Source organism: Oreochromis niloticus, linkage group LG20 (assembly GCF_001858045.2).
Source record: "Oreochromis niloticus isolate F11D_XX linkage group LG20, O_niloticus_UMD_NMBU, whole genome shotgun sequence".
Classification (NCBI taxonomy): domain Eukaryota; kingdom Metazoa; phylum Chordata; class Actinopteri; order Cichliformes; family Cichlidae; genus Oreochromis; species Oreochromis niloticus.
Genome location: NC_031984.2, coordinates 25381557 through 25404021, shown reverse-complemented (window position 1 = coordinate 25404021; position 22465 = coordinate 25381557). Strand labels below are relative to the sequence as shown.

At 41.9% G+C, this 22465-nt stretch overlaps 1 protein-coding gene across 2 annotated transcripts in view; it reads left to right on the top strand.

Moving 5' to 3' along the window:
• celsr3 (cadherin, EGF LAG seven-pass G-type receptor 3) overlaps nt 1–22465 on the top strand; it is a 120136-nt gene that overhangs the window by 86568 nt on the left and 11103 nt on the right. For both annotated transcript variants that reach the window (XM_013271144.3, XM_019350003.2), the window contains 7 exons: nt 9780–9968; nt 10055–10247; nt 11063–11230; nt 14183–14309; nt 15306–15512; nt 20360–20534; nt 22052–22164. In XM_013271144.3, coding sequence (XP_013126598.1) covers nt 9780–9968; nt 10055–10247; nt 11063–11230; nt 14183–14309; nt 15306–15512; nt 20360–20534; nt 22052–22164 — 1172 coding nt within the window. The remainder of the gene's footprint in view (nt 1–9779; nt 9969–10054; nt 10248–11062; nt 11231–14182; nt 14310–15305; nt 15513–20359; nt 20535–22051; nt 22165–22465) is intronic.

The following is a 22465-nucleotide window of genomic DNA, read 5'->3' as shown; positions in this document are numbered from 1 at the left end:
CAATATTGCAGTGAATAAACAGAACACTGGTTCAGCATCTTCACATCTGTACAAATCTCTGCACAGAAACAAAATTGTTTCTCCTCATTCACTTAAATTCAGTGCAGCTCTTTGAAGAAATATATATATATATATATTTTTTTTTTTTTAAAACTGTACCAAAACACAAAATTAAATCAAGAGGTCACATTCCTTTTAATCTCTTTAAACTACCATTTGCAGACAAATATGCGTTTGTTCATATACACCGTTCATTGTACCTGCATGATGGATGTGAATAAAACTCATATTGCCTCTTTATAAAATAATTAGGATAATAACGTATCTTTTGTCCAGTGTGTTGACAATGTTATTGAAGCCTTCGTTACTCTTACTGTCTTCGGCCGAATGGAATGCGGCTGTGTTGGTGATTTCAAAACCGGTTCTGAAGCAGGTGAAAACCTGGCCAGCAGGAGCCACCTCTGCTCTTCAGGACTGTTTTGAGAGCACTGACTGGAACATGTTTAGAGAGGCTGCAACTTACGGTGACTTCACTGACTTGGAGGAGTACACGTCATCAGTGTCCAGCTACATCAACAAGTGCACCGATGACGTCACTGTCTCCAAGACCATCATCTCACGACCCAACCAGAAACCGTGGATTACTGCGGAAGTGCGTGCACTTCTGAGGACCTGAGACTCTGCCTTCAAAGCGGGTGATAAGGTGGCGCTTAGTAGAGCTAGGGCCGAACTTTCTTGGGCCATCAGAGAGGCGAAGCGTGCACATGCCCAGAGAATCCACAACCACTTCAAGGACAGCGGCGACACACGGCGCATGTGGCAGGGCTTACAAGCATCACTAACTACAGGACGACATCACCTGCCTGTGATGGTGACGGCTCCCTCCCAGATGCGCTGAACAACTTCTACGCTCGGTTCGACAGGCAGAACGACGTGGCGGCGAGGAAGTCCACCCCTCCTCCGAACGACCAGGTGCTGTGTCTCACTACTGCTGAAGTGAGGAAAACTCTACGCAGAGTCAACCCACATAAAGCTGCTGGACCAGACAACATCCCAGGCAGAGTGCTCAGAGAATGTGCTGAACAACTGGCAGATGTTCTCACCGACATCTTCAACATCTCTCTGAGCAGTGCCGTCGTTCCCAAGTGCTTCAAGGCCACCACCATCGTCCCCGTGCCCAAGAAGTCTTCTGTGTCCTGTCTCAACGACTACCGTCCTGTTGCACTTACACCCACCATCACGAAGTGCTTCGAGCGGCTCGTCATGAGACACATCAAGACCCTGCTGCCCCCCTCACTGGACCCACTGCAATTTGCATACCGCCATAACTGCTCAACGGATGACGCCATCTCCACTGCACTCACTGCACTGCACTTGCCCTCACACACTTGGACAAGAAGGACACACACGTTCGAATGCTGTATATAGATTTCAGCTCAGCATTCAACACGATCATCCCCCAACAACTGATCGGAAAGCTGAGCTTGTTGGGCCTGAACACCTCCCTCTGCAACTGGATCCTGGACTTTCTGACCGGAAGGCCTCAGTCAGTACGGATTGGGAACTGCACCTCCAGCACCACCACATTGAGCACTGGGGCCCCACAAGGCTGTGTGCTCAGTCCTCTGCTATTCACACTGCTGACTCATGACTGTGTAGCAACACACAGTTCAAATCACATCATTAAGTTCGCTGATGACACGACCGTGGTGGGTCTCATTAGCAAGAACGACGAGTCAGCGTACAGAGAGGAAGTGCAGAGGCTAACGGACTAGTGTAAAGACAACAACCTGTCTCTGAATGTTGACAAGACAAAAGAGATGGTTGTTGACTTTAGGAGGACACGAGGCGACCATTCACCGCTGAGCATCAACGGCTCCTCTGTGGAGATTGTCGACAGCACCAAATTCCTGGGCGTCCACCTAGAGAAGGACCTCGGCTGGTCCCTCAACACCAGCTTCCTGCACAAGAAAGCCCAACAGCGTCTCTTCTTTCTGAGAAGACTGAGAAAGGCCCAGCTGCCACCACCGATCCTGACCACCTTCTATAGAGGAACTATCGAGAGCATCCTGAGCGGCTGTATCACTGCCTGGTTTGGGAACTGTGCCATATCAGACCGCAAGACCCTACAGCGGATAGTGGGAACAGCAGAGAAGATCATCGGGGTCTCTCTCCCCTCTATTAAAGACATCTACACCACACGCTGCATTCGCAAAGCCACCAGCATTGTGGCTGATTGGACACACCCCTCTCACACACTCTTCACACTCCTGCCATCTGGAAAGAGGTACCGAAGCATTCGGGCACACACATCCAGACTGTGCAACAGCTTCTTTCCACAAACCATCCATCTCCTCAACAAAAAGGGACTGGACTGATAAACACACACACACACACACACACACACACACACACACTATCACTCAGCTCAACTCAACTACCTCAAAAGCATTGAGACTGGACTTACACATCAACCTGTAAATGCTCTTTTTGCACAATATTTTTATGTTTACTGTTCCTGCACTACCTGCATACCAAGTGTGTTTACTGTTTCCTTTGCACTACCTACCTACCAAGTATGTTTACTGTTTCCTTTGCACTACCTACCTACCAAGTATGCTTACTGTTTCCTTTGCACTACCTATCTAGTTAGATAGTTAGTTTTAGTTAGATAGTTAGTTTTTGTTAATTTATGTTGTAATTTATGTTAGGTCAGTCTGTCCTGTCTCTAGTTAGCTAGTTTAGTGTTTTTCTGTTAATTTATGTTGTAAATTTATGTTGCATGTAGCACCTTGGCCCTGGAGGAACGTTGTTTCGCTTCACTGTGTACAAACTGTATATGGTTGAAGTGACAATAAAGCCAACTTGAACTTGAACTTCAGTTGGTCAATCTGAGCTGGATCAATGCACAGGCTTGCTTTTATGGATGTATGAGCTGATGTTGAAGGAGTCACGTCAGCAACCATTGCCTTGTTTTCTTTGTCCTGTGTTCATCATGCTGCAGTTTGCGGTGTTTTTCCAAGCAGGTGAATGTTGTTGACATTTGAATTTTGTTGTAGATCTGCCTTTTAACGTAGTGTTACTCATGGGTGCAGGGAACAGCTGTGATTGGCACATACAGACACATGGTCAGGCACTAATTTAGGGGGCGCTTGATTTGCTTTTGCTTTGTATTTTAATTGGTGAAACAGTGCTAGATGGTCATATAAAAATGCCCAAAGTTTGAAATAATGAGGTCAGCATATGTAAAAGTAACCCATCAGGCTTCTGATTCCTCTAATTGCTTGGATTCAATTTTCCTACTGACATCACCTCTAAAGTGCAAACTTTAGTCAGTTAGTTTAGTGTCGGAGAATATTCTTGATATAGTTTGTGCACTTTGAGGAGCACCATGGGTAGTATTATTAAGAGACAGTTTATCCTATAATGATTTCAGGGTTAGTTTCAGGTAGTGACCCAGTGTGGGGCTTCTTTCATTATTATTAGTGTGATTGCTTGAAAAGCATTCACAGTATTGTTGTTGTAATCTTTATTATTCCGTTTTATATATTCCGTACGTTTTTTGGCATCTAACTCCTTCAAAACCGTTCAACTTAGAAAAACCATTCAAACACCGTTAGATTCCTCTTCTTTTGGACATGACTGCTTGTATTTTTCTCATTTATAACATTTATATTTTTAAAATTATTCAACTTTTTTCAGCTTTTTTTTAGTCAGTGTTGGAGTGAACTGTTAAATGTTGTCATTTCTATGCTGGCCAACTCTGATGAAAGGGATTCCACTGTCCTTCCCCCCAGATTCTCGAGGTTCTGGTTGGGGGGGGGGCTGTAATGTTTTATTGCAGATACATCCTATCTGGAAGATCTGCTTCTTTTGATGTAAGCTTCCTGCGTTTACGACCCTTTGGTCAGCAGGAGGTCTCTCACACACATTCCTACTTACATATAGAAGTTCACACATATACATACAAAGCCTTGTCTTAGAACTATGTGGCCGTTACTTCTTGTGTGAACTGTCTCTCAATAAAAGGCAGCAGGAGGAGGCCATCGTCGGGGTCATTCGTGATGAGCTAAGATACCAACGAGGCCTCCCTTGCGCAAGTAATCAATCGATCGACTGTCTTGTTTTCTTTCATGATGAATAAGTCTCTAGAACTAGCGGGGTTTGTGGGAACAGACCCAACAGTCAGGAGTTTGTCTCAACAGCAGGAAAGACCCCACTTTTTAAATTGCTTCTGTCATCACATTTTTGACACCACAAGGATAAAAGAGACACTGTTGTGTAGAACAATTCCTTGGGATCCTCATAGTTCAAAAGCTGTTTTGATGGGAGTTAGGGTCTTGGATTTAGATGCAGTTTTTCAACAGGTGCACCAAGGCAGATTTGACAGGGTTTTGCCACAGAATAATAGTATGCCAATAGTTAGTGCAGGCCAACTAACTCCTTGGTGTTCATATTTATATTAATAGTTTTCTATGACAAAAAAGTACAAGTGTTCATTTAAGTAAATAAACAGAGCAGTAAGAGATGTTTTTCAATTTTTTTTTCTTTATTTTGATTTGCCGATTTTGTAGTGCTCCCTACAATGTGAACCTCTCACCTGAATTTTTAAAATTTTGTTCAATCCAATTAAATTAAATTAAATTAAATTCAACCCCAACAATCAAATGATCCCCTATGAGAGCAAGCACTAGGCAACGGTGGAAAGGAAAAACTTCCTTTTAAGAGGAAGAAACCTTTGACAGAACCAGGCTCAGAAAGGGGCAGCCATCTGTCATGACTGGTTGGAGGGTGAGAGGCAAAAGAAAAGAAAAATGAGAGCACAATTTAGCTATGTGTTGCTCACATTACCTAAAATGAACAACATATGGTTTTCTGGACTGTGAAGGAAATCCCTCAAGTCAGTTTTCTGTGAGGTGACTGAAGACTTTGCTGGATGGCCGAGCGGATGCTTTTCAGAAACAGTGCATTTCCTTTCTTGTTTAAATGAACTCCGTCGGGTAAAAAAATTGAGTTGTTGAAAAACCTCAAGCATGGATGTTCAATAATCACTCCAGCAAAGCGGTTGACAGCCTTTCTAATGCTGGCGTTCACGATCTTCCTGTCCTTATTGATTTTGCCTGGATTTCCATATCTCCACACTTGACGCTCGTTGATGGATGAATATACAATTGTCATTGAGGGGAACTCTGTGTGCAGTTGCATCAATTCCTTCTCAATGACAGAAGAAAGCTGATAAGCAGACATGAGTCCCAAATCATTGCCCCCAGCATGGATTACCAATATGTCAGGTGGGCTCTGTGTGGATAGCTCCTCATAAAAACGAGGAAGGACTCCACTCCAGCACATCCCTCCTTTGCCAAACCACTGGACTTGGGCATTAAGTCCGAAATTTTCTCCGAATATCTCATTTGCGTCACTCTCGCCTCGTCTGATGTAGCTTGACCCAATGATCCAGACTTTTGTTTCTCCCTTCTGGAGATTGATTCTGTGTGGTCTCTCAATGGCAATACATGGGAACCTGTTAGAGAGGCCAGGGTTGAAAAAGGGATGCCGGAGAACCTCCGAGGGTGTTATGCGCTGGTGTGCATCTAAGGCCAACATCTTTTTAATCAGGCTGACAAATAAGCTTTGGCCATCTTCTGGTCCTCGTCTAACCTTCATTATTTGTTCGAGGTCATCGAGACATTTAAGTTTTATGTATCGAGTCTCCAGGGATGGATATCCTGTCTCGTACTGAAATTGTTGGTCAGTCTTAAATGTCCAGTGCTGTTGCTTGTAGTTGTCTTCAATGAAATAGTCATCAGTGTAAATGCCAGAGTCTAGAACATGATCTGGTGGCTGACCCTGAGTCTCTATGATGAATTTCAGATAATCATACTCATTCTCCGCAGGGTAGAGTGGCACCCCTGTAGCAAGCTCCACAGCTACCAGACCCAGAGACCACATGTCACTTGCTTCATTATAAGGAAGGCCAAGCACAACCTCAGGTGCACTATAACCAACCGTCCCCACGCAGTCACTAGGATTCACTGCAGACGCAGGACATGCGAGGCCAAAGTCTATGAGTCTGACTTTGACTGGAGACTCATGGCGGTTTACAACCATGATGTTTCCAGGTTTGAGGTCAGCGTGCACTATTCCCACAGAACCCAGGTGGGACAGAGCATTTGTGAGTTGACCTAAAATTGGCCTGAATTCGCTTATGGGGAGACCCTGTTTATTCCGGTCCCGTATGTAGTCCCACAGGCATTGATCAAGGAGTTCAAACTTTAGGCAAACCCGCTCCCCGTCTTGGAAAAAGCCGTTCCATTTAACAATGTTGGCGGCATCTGGATCCAACTTTCGCAGCTGCTCCAGGATGAAAATTTCCAGTTTTGCCTCTTGCTGAACATCAGGGCGGCTCTTGTTGACTTTAATGGCAATAGCTTGGTTGGTTTTTGTGTCGTGACATTTGGCTACAATACCAAAGCCCCCTTCTCCAAGTAAAGCCTCTACCTTGTAGTGGTTTCCCAAAATGCTCCCTTCAACTATTTCAAGCTCATCTGAGTTGAAGGATGGGCTGGCTGACATGTTGATGTGCACTTGTTGAGAAAATTCAACAGAGTTTTGGAAACTGCAGTTGATTTTCTGTGATCTCTTACTTTTCAAGTTTGAAGGCTGCTGAAAGACCACAGGGTTTTGTCCCCTTGTGCTACTCGTGTCAATGCACAGGGAACTCTTAGGGTCGAAAAAGGGATGCCGGAGAACCTCCGAAGGTGTTATGCGCTGGTTTGCATCCAAGGCCAACATCTGTTTAATTAAGCTGACAAACAAACGTTGGCCATTTTCAGGTCCTCGTCTAACCTTCATTACTTGTTCAAGGTCATCAAGGCGCGCAAGTTTTATGTATCGAGTCTCCAGGGATTCATATCCTGTCTCATACTGAAATTGTTGGTCAGTCTTAAATGTCCAGCGCTGTTGCTTGTAGTTGTCTTCAATGAAATAGTCTTCAGTGTACACGCCAGAATCTAGAACATGATCTGGTGGCTGACCCTGAGTCTCTATGATGAATTTCAAAACATCATAATCTTCATTTCCAGGGTAGAGTGGCACCCCTGTACCAAGCTCCACAGCTACCAGACCCAGAGACCACATGTCACTTGCTTCATTAAAAGGAAGGCCAAGCATAACCTCAGGTGCACAATAACCAACCGTCCCCACACGGTCACCAGGCATTACTGCAGACGCAGGACATGCGAGGCCAAAGTCTATAAGTTTGACTTTGATGGGAGACTCATGGCGATTTACAACCATGATGTTTCTAGATTTGAGGTCAGCGTGCACTATTCCCACAGAACCCAGGTGGGACAGAGCATTTGTGAGTTGACCTAAAATTGGCCTGACTTCACTTATGGGGAGACCCTTGTTATTCCGGTCCCGTATATAGTCCCACAGGCATTGATCAAGGAGTTCAAAGTTTAAGCAAACCCGCTCTCCGTCTTGGAAAAAGCCGTCCCATTTAACAATGTTGGCGGCATCTGGATCCAACCTTCGCAGCTGCTCCAGGATGAAAATTTCCAGTTTTGCCTGTTGCAGAATATCAGGGCGGCTCTTGTTGACTTTAATAGCCACAGCTCGATTGGTCCTGGTATCACGACATTTGGCTACAATACCAAAGCCCCCTTCTCCGAGGAAGGCCTCTACCTTGTAGTGGTTTCCCAAAATGCTCCCTTCAACTATTTCAAGCTCATCTGAGCTGAAGGATGGGTTAGCTGACATGATGAAATGTGTCGGCTTGGTCGGTGAATTGCTGAGAAACGTGAAATGCTCTCAAAACTTTCCAAAAGAGTTGTGGCTGCTGTCAGGTCTACGTTCATTAAGCAGTGAAGTTTAACAGAGCAAAGCCCCTATTTATGGGTTTTGCCTCTCAGCAAGATGATGGCATAACAAAGGATCAAAGGCATTCTATTTTGGATAAAAGGCATTCTGTTTTGGAGCAAAGGCATTCTATTTTTTCAGTTGAAACACTGAAAAAAATAGTACAGGCTGTCTTTACACTGTCACCACGACCATATAATAAACTCCACATGCATGAAAACTGAGAATTGTGTAGACTGGACATTGCTGACGCTCACGGTAAAAGAATTTTGTCAATACAACTTGTAGTTTTGTCTTGGGAAGCATTTGTTTGAGAGTTACTTTTCTGTTCTGGTGCCACTGGCTGGAGTCACTATAGCAACCAGGCTCACACCTGCATCCTTAAATGAGCTCTGTCTGTCACTCTGCCAAGGTTAATCTTAAAAACTTCTGTTTTAACTGCTGCTGTGTCACAGCCATCATTTTACCCTAAAAATGTAGCCATTGTTGTTCTCTTTCCAACAGCATGTCTTCCAAAGCTCAGAGATGCAAACTTTTTAAACTGTGTGGATCCAAATAGAGGGATCTCATTTCAGTCATTCAGTGATTAAAAGAATATGAACTTTTAATATTCATTCAGATGTTTTCTGACTCTAAATTTTCTTTTGTGATTACTTAGCTTTTTCTAATTTATATTTTAAACATGTTCAGCTACTTTCAACTTCTTCTTCTGTGTGAAGGTCAGTTTTCAACAGTTCTGCAGTTTTGTTTTCAGGTGATAAATTCTGCATTTCTCATCTCATTCAAAATTTTTAACTTAACATTCAGCAATTATTACATTTCAGCTCAAAACATTCAGCTATCAGCATTCACACAGCAGTTTCTTCAGAAAATGCATTTTCTAGTTATTCATCATTATTCTTAATGGATGTATTTTTGTAAATTGGACAAATTTAAGATCAGACACATTATTTTGTACACAACAGTGACATGTTTTTAAGAGGTGTTGTAGAGAGCACAGTGTGTTCAATTCTACTCCATTTAATCAGCCATTGCAAAAAGTCATATGCAGTGTTGGTGTAGTTACTTAAAAAAAGTATTATTTTTGTTAAAAGTAATGCAGTATGTTACTTAATTATTCGCCAGAGAGCGTAAAAAGTTACACTACTCATTACATTACTTTCTCCTACACAAAGAAAAATTTAAAACAAACCCAAAGAGACTTCAAAGTGATCACCACAGTGAAATATGAGCAGCTATAAATGGAGGCTGTAAGCTGGACTGCCCATCACTGTCTTTGTTACGTGTTGATGATCAGGCTCTGGCTGCTGTACTGGGGTCAGCATGCACTCAGGTTTATCACCAGTGTTTGCAAAAACCTAAAGTTTTGTAGGCAGTGTAATGCAGCTGTTTCTCTCTTAGATGCAATTTGTACACTTTTGTCCTTTTGTGCAATAAAAGTAAAAGTAATTTCCATATCTCCGCTGTTGATCACTTCACCGTTTTCCTCCTGCACACGAACTGAAATGAGCTAATTTTAACGCAAGTGGACAGGATGAAAAAAATGTGTTTGTTTGAGGAGTTTTTCCTTCTGTCCATTTGTCCACAGCAATGCATGACATTACTGTGTTACTGAAAAATGTAATACAATTACAGTAACATGTTTCTTTGTGACATGTGGCACCCAAAATATGGTGAAATAGGGACCAGTGACATTGGTTTGCTGTGATTGTGACACTTTGTCTTATAAAGGTTACTACAATGAGCATAGCTTAAAATCAAGATAAGGACTATCTTTCCACTTTTTAACATACTTTTAAAATCAGAAAGCAAATGTATCACTGCTGTCACAACATAATTACCCTAATTACCCAACATCTGTGGGAATTTCATCTAAAAATTTCTTTATATGTGTCTGTTGCTGCATGTTTGTTCATCAGTTATGAACCTGGACCGCGTGGAGAACCACACCCATGTGCGGCGGCGTTTCCCACGCTACCACACCACCCTGTTCCGCAGTCAGGCTTTGTGGGATCCCTATACTCATGTGATACTGCCCCCTGCTGCCCTGGTGCCACAACGGCAGCGGCTGCATAACTGGAAGGAGAAGGAGAGGACGGAAAAAGAACGTAAGAACAGACACACACACTGAATAAAAATCTTCAGAGTGTTTCAGGCTGAACCCAAGAAATATATTCTCACTCAAACTTTTCAGTTTCAGCCTCAGATCCTCAAAACACCGCTTCGGCGCCTGTCAGTATCTCGGCCAATCAGACAGGAGAATACACCGCAGCAAAACGTACTGCTGCATTGCCTGAGCCACCCATAACCATCGTTATCCTGCTCATTTACCGAAGTCTGGGTGCTGCCCTTCCTCCCAAGTACCACACAGACAGACGAGGAGTGAGGTGGGAATCTGAAACACACAGAACACTAAAGAAAATCTCATTACTGCAACTCCAAAAACCTCTGATTATTTATGCCTGTATGTCTTTGATTTGGTGCTAATCAGTCTGCCAAAATTGCTTTTAAATGACATGAGCATCACATCATTAAATAGGGATCATTATCTTTCAATTCTAGCAACAACATGCCAGGATTTTATATATATATGCATAAAAAAGATCCAGTGACGATAATTCATGCTATTGATCATTTAGTTTTCCAACAGTGGGGAAAAAAAGGTTGAAAAATATCCATCACTGAAGCCCAAACCCACATCTTCAGGTTGCTTGTTTGTATGCGCAACCATGAAAGACACACATGAAACATGCAAAACGGTATCAGATCTTTGCAAGTAGGACATGTTTGGCATCTTTGCTCAATAAATGATTAAAAGAAGTTGTGGCTAATTGAAATCATAGTCATATGAGTAACACTGGTAGGTCAGCAGAGTATCTGCATCAGGACTAATTCCAGCGTTCTTTTCTCTGTTTTAATCATCCTGCCTTTACTTTGTTTTCTCTCTTCTTCCCTTCTGCTGTCCCCCACTTCTCCTCTGGGCCTAATTACCGAGTAACAAGCTGTCCACTTTTCAGTTGGTGTCAATAATCAGTCATTTGTGTCTTATCTGGTTTATAAAACACACTCCTCTTTCTCTCGGTTTGTCTCTTTTTTTTGTTACTGTGTCTCTGCCTTTTTTTTAGCATCCTAACCAGGATATCAAACTCTGCTTTTTGTCTGATCTGGAGGATGTGTAACTTCTGTACTGTCTCTCCTTCAGGCTTCCCAGACATCCAGTAATGAACTCCCCGGTGGTCACTATTTCTGTCTACAACAACCAGACGTTTGTGGGCGGACATTTAGAGCAACCCATCTTACTGGAGTTCAAGCTGCTAGAGACGGCCAATCGCAGCAAGCCTCTGTGTGTACAATGGAACCACAGCAGCCCGTGAGTACATAATATGTGATGTTTCGCACCTTATTGATACTGTCGATACTGAAGTCCAGGGTATTGCGGTATGTCACTGCATGATTAAAAGATACATTACTGTGTAGAGTTTGGAAATATCAAACTGCCATTTTTGAAATTTGCAAAATGCAAATATCTTAACCTTCAGATTTGAAGTTAATATGATTACTTTGGGTTTAGTCTTGTTGGCTTTAAAATATAAAATATATCTTCATTCAGACTTTCTTGCACTTCTGTAGAGGCAGCTGCTCTGTGTTTTCAAATCCCGGACGAGCCCCCAATTATGTTACGGCCGGTCTAGGAAACCCAACCGCAACAGAAAGAGTGATCCATCCCCTGCTCGACCCCAAGCAGCACATCACACCATAATTAAAACATGAAATAGTTTATTTACAAACACGAAACGAAAAATGGGTTCACAGGAGTCACTCAGGCTTCGGGGTGGACCCACGCCAAAATAACAAACAAAAGGGGAAACTTAAATCATTACATTACTTTCTCCTACACAAAGGGGCGATTGCTTACCTAGCCCCAAAGAAACATAACCAAACAACAATCACTTACCTCCCTGACTAACTAAACATGAGAGAACTGTACCCAACTGAAAAGGCGATCCACCCCTACTTCTTCCTGGACCAGCAAAGCAACACAGGGCATGTCGCAGCCCCAGCCGGTTGGGGTAAAACCGAGGATGGATAATTGCCGTCCTCTACCGCGCCATCTTATACTCCGCCTCCAGAGCAGCATCCAGTCCTGGCGTACCATCTTCGGGATCCACCACTCCTGGAGGCGCACCTGCACACTCACATTTGCATGTCATAAACCCAACCCACAACGGCAGCCGTAACAATAGACCTCTCATAGAAGGAAAAGAACTGATGTAGTTTTAACAATAAGAATGTGAAGTGTCCACTGTTGTAAGTCAGGATGCACAAGAACAAGAGCTAGAAATGGTCTGTCAAACACAGAGGGCTGAATTCAAAGACACCCAGAAAATAAGTAAATAAGTAATAAGTAAAAACTTATGCAGCAGACTGGTCCATTTTGACAAAATTTCATTCCAGGAACTCAAAATGATATTCAGTAGTTTGTTTGGCCCCCATGTGCTTGGGTGTGGGGGGCTGACAATGTTGGAGTATTTTGTAGCTCTGGCGGTACTCATTCTATTCATTCTATACGTCCTTGCACAAAGGAGCAGATACCGGTCCTGCTGATAGTAACTAGTAACTATAGTAACTCCTGGAATCTCCTCCATGTTCTTGAGACTGTGCTGGGAAACACAGCAAACTTTCAATGGCAATCGCACGTATTGATGAGCCATCCTAGTTGGACTACTTGTGCAACCTCTGTAGGCTCAAGGTATCGCCTCGTCCTACCACTAGTGACACTGACTCAAGTCAAATGCAAAAAAAAAAAAAAAAAAATGAAGAAAGAGTCAGAAAAACACCAAAACAGCTGAAACTGATTAACAACCCCTTCTGCTACTTAATAGACCTAATATACCAATATCCTAGAAGTTGAATTAGCCTGATCATAAACACTGATTAAAAAGTGTTTAAGTTTTTTAGCAGCACATATAATGAAGCCACACCTACTATCTTTACCACAGTAAAAACTACCATACTAAACCATTATAAAAGTAGACGGGAGTGCCTGATCTAGTTTTAAAATACAAGACCACTTTAGCCAAAAGATTATTTCAAATGCTCACTGAACACCTTCTGACGTACACATATTTGACACAGAAGTCTAATTAGCAACTCAATGCGTTTAGATATTTGGATATGGTCAAGATGACCTGCTGAAGTTTAAACTGAGCATTAGACTAGTGAAGAAAGATGATTTAAGTGATTTTGAACCTGGCGTGGTCATTGGTACCACATGTGCTGGTCTGAATAATTCAAACTGTTACCTACACAACAGGATGAACTAGGATTTTAATAGAAGATCGTCCAAAAAAGAGAAATATCGAGTTAGCAGCAGTTCTTTGGGTGAAAATGCCTTGAGGTCAGAGGAGAATGGCCAGACTGCTTTGAGCTGACTAGAAGGCAAAAGTAACTGAAATATCCACTCACTGAAAGAAAGGTACACAAAAGAGCATCTCTGAATGCACAGTATGTCTGACCTCGAAGCTGATTTATTTAACCTATATTTTTACAGGTAATCCCTTTGAGACTCAATGTCTCATTTAGAAGAGAGGCCAGTTTCAGACAAACAATAAATGATGGCCTGCGGCGGCTGATGACCACACCCAATGCATGCCACTCCTGTCAGCTAAGAACAGGATATTGAAAGGACAGACCAATCTTATAGCCTTGGATCAATGTTTCAGGCTGCTGCTGCTGGTGTAATGGTGTGGGATATAGCCTTTGCACATTTTGGCCCCTTAGTACCAGCTGAGGATCATTTAAACATCACAACTTTCCTTCAGTACTGTTGCTCACCACATCCATCCCTTTATGACAACAGTGTATCCATCTTCTGATGGCTGCATCCAGCAGGATAAAATGGCTTTGGGATGCGTTGTAACAGGAGCTGTCATCATGGATGTGCAGCAGACAAATCTGCAGCAGCTGTGTGATGCTATGTCAATATGTATGAAAATATTTATGTCATATAAAATGCGTGAGCAAAAACTAATTAGAGCAAATAATTTAATTTCACAAGAGCAATTAAATTCCTTGCGTGTAATCTCTGAGGAATGTTTCCTTACCTTGTTGAATCTGTGCCACAAAGAATTACAGGAGTTCTGAAAACAAAACAGGGGTCCGACCTGGTACTAACAAAGTGTACCTAATAAAGTGTCCACCGAGTGTTGTTTTGAGAGCATGTGACTTCTATTAATTATGAAAAACTGATGCATGGACAGCAGCAGAACATCTTTCTTGAAATGTTGCTTATTATCTCCTCGTTCCGTCTCTGTCCCTGCAGGTATGAGATGGGAGGTTGCTGGACGGTGAGAGACTGTATGGTGGTGTACAGAAACACATCTCATGTGCGCTGTCAGTGCCAGAGACTGGGAACCTTTGGCGTGCTGATGGACAGTTCGCAGAGAGAGGTTAGTGATCAGTCAATCAAGAGCTACTTACTTTTAATCAAGATAAATCAAGATAAGTCTTAATCCTCTCTCCTTCCTTGACCCTTTCTGTAGTAATCAAGCATTTCCCCTAAGTGAACCTTTTACTTCACCATGTCTGCCACTTTGCCCCAACACATTTTTTATTTTTCATTTAACAGTGTCAGCTGGTAATTGCCCAGTTTGAAGAAGGGAAAAAAGGAAATAAATGTCTAGAAATCCTGACTGACATTCAGAAAGCTGAAGAAAGGCCTTGTTACAGTTGTAGAAGATTTTCACAGCTTAATGTAAAACCCCTTAGCCACCGCTCCCAAGCATACTAAGTTGATGATGTGTCAGATCTCGAGAAAGGGAGCGTGTGGAATCAGAAACATCATTGTCTTGACGATTTCCATTTCTCCAAACTGGAAACAGTTACATAAGATTAAGTAATTCATCATCATTAGTCTGGTGGTATGATGGGGTATCTTATTCTCACTCACTTGAGATGCTGCAGGGAAGCCCAGTTTGCCCAAATGAAATTCTGGTGGTGTCTGCTATGTTTGCTGGCAGCAGAGGCTTCCAGAGGAGGCAAATGCACGTGCTGAATTGATTTTATACTCTAGTTTCTCCTGACAGATAAGCTTGGTCGGATTCCTGTTTTTTCTTCCTGACTGCATCAAGAAAAATGTATTTTTTAGATGTTTTTAATAAAGGGATTTAATCATGTACTTACCTTTCATTAGATTTCTTTCTATAGATCACATACTTGGTTGTCATATAAATATTGTCAGTTCACACTGACGGCAGACAGGAGAGTTCAGATAGAGATAAGATAAGATAAGATAAGATGGCCTTTATTAGTCCCACAGGTGGGAAATTTGTTGCATTTCAATGCAGTTGTAATGATTCATCTTCTTGGATTGAAGTTTCTTTTTTCAACAAGTTTTCTCCCTCCTCTTCCTGTCACCCCCCTCCTTTGCATCTCTCTGTGAGTAGCAGTTGGAGGGCGACCTGGAGATGCTGGCCCTGGTCACGTACTCTTCTTTGTGCGTCTCCATGCTGGCGCTGCTCCTCACTGTCCTGGTGCTCTCCTGTCTCCGGGGCCTCAAGTCTAACACCAGGAGCATCCATTCAAACACAGCGGCAGCCATGTTTTTATCAGAGCTGGTGTTTTTGCTTGGGGTCAATCAGACTGAACAACAGGTATGTAGTGGCGGGGGTGGGCTTTCTGCATCCGTCTTTTTTCTGTTGCCTATAGCTTTAGTTCCTTTTTTCACACCACTGCACAATCAGTCACCACTTTATCCAGTGTACAGTCATGGTAAAAGCAGAGTCCAACTTCTGTCATATCTAGATAGATAACCTGTGATGAACAGAAAAGTTATTATTTATTTACCATTAATGGAGCCACGTTGCAAAAGCACTGTTAGAAGACATCATTTTCTATATCACTTTGTCAGTCTTTCATGTTGTTGTGGAGGAATTTTGGTCCACTACTCTTTAGAGCATTGCTTCAGGTCGTGTATGCACAGCTCTCCTAAAGTCCTGCTGCATTTCAATCAGGGTGAAGTCTGGCCTTTGACTTTGGGCTATAGTATACAGCACCATGTTTGGACATAACCAAACATCTCCACTTTGGTCTTGTTTATTCAAAGGGTATCGCAAAATCTTGTGGTTTGTTCAGCTTTGCAAACCTGAACTATGCTGCCATGTTATTTTTAGAGTAGAATATTTCTTCTGGCAAGCCTTCCAAACATGTCATACTTGTTCATGATGCTTGTAGAGTCTGAAATGTAGCTCTTGGATTTTTTTATTTTTCCAATCTCTCTGAGCGTGTCCACTCCTGGGAAGATTGGCAACTATCTTGAATTTTTTTTTACCAATCACAAAATAACAAAGGCTTATACTTTCTTTGTTTTTCCTCCTGTGTTACGGGACTGCAGCCTTCCATTGTGAGCATCCTCTTCACATAGGTCCATATCTTTGATAAAGACCATGCTCACACTTCAGGGCATAAGTATTTTTTCTAAAAGTAGACTTGTTTGTATGTTTGTTTTGCCCATGGAGTATCGCACTGCATTGCAATAGTTCTTTTTGCATTGTACAGACAGAGATTCAACATCCATCTATTCTTATTGTATTTATTTTTTCCAAATTGACTGGAAATGGCCTTATAACCCTTGCCAGACTGATGGGCAGCAAGAATCATTTCTCTAAAATCATTGCTGATGTCTTTGGCATTCGGGTGTTAGCACACAGTTGGATGCTCCAGACCAGACAAACTTCTGGTTTTATAGAGGAGCCTACACCTGCTGATGATCTATTAACTATGTAATCAAGGAGCTGATTATTTCTACTGCATCTCAATGCATAAAACCTTATAACTTAAAGAGGTTGTACTTTGTTTTTGCCATGGCTGTGGTGTATATCTAATTTTTAGCGACATTTAGATTTACAAGTTCATTCATCTTCAAATAGTATCTGGCAGTGGCCATGTTTTTTCTTAAACTGTTGCCAAAAACAATATCATAAGATGTTCACTCTTTGCAGTTTTGATGTTGACAGCTCTTCTTGCCTCCTAGTATTTTGTTTTTCTTCCTCTTTCTTATCCTCTGCTTGGGTGCTTCTTGTCGCTCTTCACTCTGTGCTTCTCTACATCACACTGTCCTCTTTCCTTTACGTTAAGTCCTCTATCTTTTTTCTCGTCCTCTGCCCATTTTTTTGACCACTATATCTCTCAGTTTTGTTGCATCACACATTTCTATATAAAGTGTGTTTAAAGAGCAGCGAGCTTTGTCGAGAGGGTACTCCAAATATGTGCTCACTCAGCATGAAATCCAATTAATTAATCTTTATCCCCCACATAGTCGGCAGTACTGCTCTTACAGTGCGACTGGTTACTTCTAGCTGAACAATATGTTCTCTAATTCATGTACTCCATGCTTGGGAGAGCATTTCAGCCCTTGCAGCGGTTGTGTGTTAGTTTTTATGCGCTTGTGCATATTTTTATCTTTCCATGCTTATGTGTGTGGCTCGTGGTGTTTGCTTTTTGTGTGTGTGGGAGTGAGAGATTCATCAGATGGCTGTATTACTGCCAAGGATGCTGCTTTTTCTGTGTCATCTTTGGCTCTTCTTGGGAAATTCTACTGAGCGTCTTTTAACCTCTGGGACTTAAGTGTCTGCTCTCCTTAATTTCCAGAGTTCTGAGTTGTATTCATTATAGATTTCATAGATTTCATAAGCAAAGGGGCCAGTTCATCCATTATCATCTATGATAATATGCACTTGCAATGGCACAGTCATATTTTATATTAACTTCTTTGAGACAAACTTTAATTTAATACATAAATGTTTGTCTAAATCATTATTTGTCAACCTACAATACTCGCATGGCCTTTTTGGGGGGTACTTGTCTGTGTTGAGTGCAGATTGCAGTCACATTTCAGAAAGCCAGAGCTTGTAGAAACTCACATTGGCTAGAAAGATGGTTGCTCATTAAACTGAGGGTTCAGTGAACTTGAACAACTTTGCCAGAGGACATCAAAGCAAATCTGATGTCATTCTTTGCAGTTTAAAGCCTAAGCTTTTTGAAACTGTAATCTAAAAGACTATGCAACAGCTCCGCTCTCCTCTGTTAAAAGTACAGAGCATCAGTGGTGGACCTGCCAGTTCTGGTATTTTATGGCAAATACCAGTTGGGCTCCATGGCGCTAGGCAGTAAGAACCGATCCCATTAGAGGACAGTGGGCCCTCCGGCCACCCCAATTAAGTCTGTTTCTGATTGTTTGGTCAGAGACATTCACACCAAGTGGCCTGCCAGAAGTCATTCTGTAGAGCTCTGGCAGTGCTTATCCTCTTCCTCTTTACACAGAGGAGAATATGTATGTATTTATTTATTTATTTATTTCACACATGGTTCAACAGTGTTTCAATATACTGGTCCTGCTGATGGGTTAAGGAAATTCACTGTCCAGAGTAACTGTTGGCCTTCATGATCTCAAGACTGTGCGGGGAGACAAAGCAAACCTAATGGCATTTATACTTATTGATCCATCCGCTTCCATCCTGGAGGAAAACTGATACTATCAGTCATGGATTGGCCTCACCAAAGCTCGGACCTCAACATTATTAAAGCAGTGTGGGATCATTTTGACAGAGAATGCAATGAAAGGCAGCCATCATCCAAATAAGAGCTTCAAATGTCTTTCAAAAAGCCTAGAAAACTATTCCTGGAGACTACGTAAAGAAATGACAAGATGCCTAAGAATAAAGGTGATCAGACCAAATATCAACTTAAAATCTTGTTAAAACTATATAAAATCTTTTTTGCCTTATGTACTATGTTTCGATTTATATTTGCACAGTAAATCACTGCATCTGCATCTACATTTGCACATTATTGCACCTTGTCTTGTCTTTGTGTAACTTAAGAACACATTTGGCTACAAGGTCACGTAGTGACGCGTCTGTCAGGTTCCCACAGACATCTTATTTAGTTGTGCATTTTCAAGCTGTTTCCTGAGGGTGGTTTAGATTTTAAACAAACACCACTGCAGTTCTCTTAGACAAAGTTGACTTGCTTTTTCAAAGTGCTGTAATTCAGTGCCACTTGAGTTTGAATGGCATCGTCCTCATCTGGTCAAACAAATCAATTCAGACTAAAAGGCTGCAGAGTTCAAATAAACCACTTCAGCCATTCTTGAATGCAGCCTGAAGGTAATTTCACAGAAAGCCAAAATGTTAATGCTCTGCATTATTCATGGGGAAGCCAAGTATCACTGCCAAACCAACCAGCAGCATCTAACTAAAGATGGCTTTGAAGTTTATCTCCTGCCTTTACTGAGATTCATTCCTGATGATATGCAATCTAGACGAATGACCTCAGAAATGAGTCCTGTGGCAGACTACGTCATCCTTTTATTTATACAGTGTCCAAGTTATTGTCAGAAAAGCAAAGTTTTCTATGTGAAAATGAGGCATAGATTAACCATCACCTGACACACCAGATGGTTTGTTAAACAGAACCATCTGAAAAGTCGTCCTTGGAAACTGTTTGGAAAAGGGTAGGCACGCACTTGGCAGGTATTTGGATTTGCCATCTGTCTATCACCGTCGATCATTGGCAGCCAATCAAAAGATTTGTTTTTGAACAAATAATCAATTCCCTCTGTTGTCGCCATCAGTTTTCATAAAACACATCCAGACATACCAGTAGATCCTCACAGGACACTTACTGTGACTGTGGATTGGAAGTACGGTCATAATTATTGAACCCAAGCGTAGTTGATCCTCGTGTGAAATCGAGAATCTTGTGAGAATCCAGGTGTCTCACAAGGTAAACACCTCGATTTATATCTCTCCGTTATTGCTCAAAAATGCAAGATGGATTTATTTCGGTCGAGCTAATTATTCCCCTTAAACAATGAATTTGCAATATTTTTGCTTTCTTGATGCTTTTATTGTGGTAAATACATCATGTTTAAAAAAAGCTGTTAAACTTCTACAATCACAATTAATATGAAGGCGACATTACCTATTTGGGCATTATTTACCTTCCTCTGCAGATGGTGCACATTTTTGTAATCGTAATCATAATTAAAAGACTCTCTTGGGTGTTACTGGTAAAATTCAGCTCTTACAACATCCATTTACATTCTTAATTTTTTATGCTTTTCCTGGACGAATTGTAACATGCTGCCGTTATCGCTGTTTATTAGATGCATTAGTAATTTAATCATGAACGGCTGTTATTTCATTGCTGACACCTGCTTTGCTGTAATAAAGACTCGTTGGTTGGTTGCCAAGACATCTGTATTTCAGCTGTCGCACAATCCTTGAAAGGATTCTGTTTTTTTGTCTTTTCACTGCTATCGCTTCTCTCCTGCCTTTCCCCCTTAGCCTACCCCTTTCATCCCTCTCTCGCGCCTCTTAATCCTTTTTTTGTCACTTACCTTCTGCTACCTATAATTTCCTGCTCCTCCCCTTTTCCTTCTTTCCTCTTTTTCTTTTTTTAATCACTCTTTTTTTAAAAAAAAAACCTCTCCCCTCAGTTCCTGTGTACGGTCGTCGCCATCCTGTTGCATTACTTCTTCATGTCCACGTTCGCCTGGATGTTCGTGGAAGGTCTTCATATCTACCGAATGCAAACAGAGCAACGCAACATCAACTATGGAGCCATGAGATTCTATTACGCCATTGGCTGGGGCGTTCCCGCCATTATCACAGGTAACACAGTCATGTAGACATGCAGGCACACAGTCCTCGATATGACCTAGGAACATGTTTGTGCAGCCATGTAAAAGCAGACAGTCACAACCCTGTTCTTGCCACAGCTACACAATAATGATTTTCTTATACAAGCACAGGCACACACACACAAACACACACACACATACATGCATAGTGAGTCTGGCTGTGTAGATAAGGTGTCCTATTGACATTTGGATTAAACAGGTTTCAGTGGCATTTTATAACAGAGACAGTAAAGCAGAGATACTAATGCAAGCAATTTCTGCTATGACACAGTGTAAGCAAGTCATATCTTTCTACTTTCTTCTCTGTCCCCTTCACACACACACACACACACACACACACACACACACACACACACACACACGTGCACGCACACACACAAACACACACGCCCAGATTGGTAGTTTGCATCCAGGCTCATAACATACTGTCAGCTTCCCTTTATCTGTTGCTGTTTGTGTCACTGTCTGTCTCTCAAACCTACACACACACACACACACAAGAATGGATGTGTCTCCCACCATCATAAACACACTTTAGCACATGTCTCTTCCGTCGGGCTGTGAGGTGTGTTTATCTGTCTGTCTGTCTTTGTTCAGGCTTCTTCTGTCTTTTCTTTTGCAATTTATTTCAAATATTCTTTATAGCCACGCCTGTCAAAACATCAACAGTTTTGTCCAAACAAGGATACATGACCAATAAATATATCACAGTTCAAGTCACAAATTTCCTACTAATCACATCTGGCGCTGATATGGAGCACTGGTGCCTCAGGTTCTACACTGAATCTGTGCTGTAAGTGCATACGCACACGAAAGAAACTTTAGGTGAAACCGTCTTTGTGTATCCCCGCTCAACCTAAGGAAAAAGGCAAGCCAGACTATCACGAATCCCTCCGGCTGCCACATACTGCCGTTGTCATGCAGATCACCTATGGTGCACTCCAGACCTGACCATGAGCACCGTTAGCTTACCGCCTGATCTTCTCCTGACTCTGACAATCAGTGAATTTTTGTTTGTGAACTTGATTCACATGATTCAACCAGAAGCTGAAAATCAAGGGGTGAAACATTTCTGCTCTGATTTGGAATAAAGGTCATATAAGTCATACGAAGTTAAATTAAAAAGAGAAATGATGGTTGTGTCCATGCCGTTTAATCGTAGCAGCTAAGTGCTCAAAGTTCAATTAGTCCATTTGCTGGATTTAACATTTAAAATCTAAAGACCAAAAGATGTAGTCAAATATTTAGAGAGTGCTTTCAGGAACTAATTTTCTCTAACACCTTGATTTATAAATCTAAAAATATTCATTTAATAAAAGCTAAAAACATCCCTAACATTCATAGAAGTGTTGTGGTGTTCCAATAATGGCCTGCAGTCACTGCCTATACTGTTTCCCTATCCTTGAGGCTGCTGTCTCTCTGTGAGTGACAGCAGAGGACATCACAGAGCTGATCTGTCTGATCTGACCGCACATCTGTTTGCTTTAGGCCTGGCAGTAGGTTTGGACCCAGAGGGTTATGGAAACCCAGACTTCTGTTGGATATCCATCTATGACAAGCTAATCTGGAGCTTCGCTGGTCCCATCGGCATCGTCATACTGGTAAACATCTCTCTGTTTGTCTGACACATGGCGGTGAACTCTACATGCACACAGACTTAAACGATATGAATGAAATCTCAACATGCACATTCTCAAGTAAACATAGCTTTAAACCTAATTAACATTCACAGCCACGAGTGGCAGCCCTCCAAATGGTTTTTGGAAAGACGACCCACTTAAGCTCGATCACTTCATTCAGGCCTTTTGAAACTTCACTTCAAGAAATTTGATGCAGTGCTTTAAAGTGAATGATTACAGCATATTACAGTCAGTAACCAGTATTATACACACACCTGTGAAT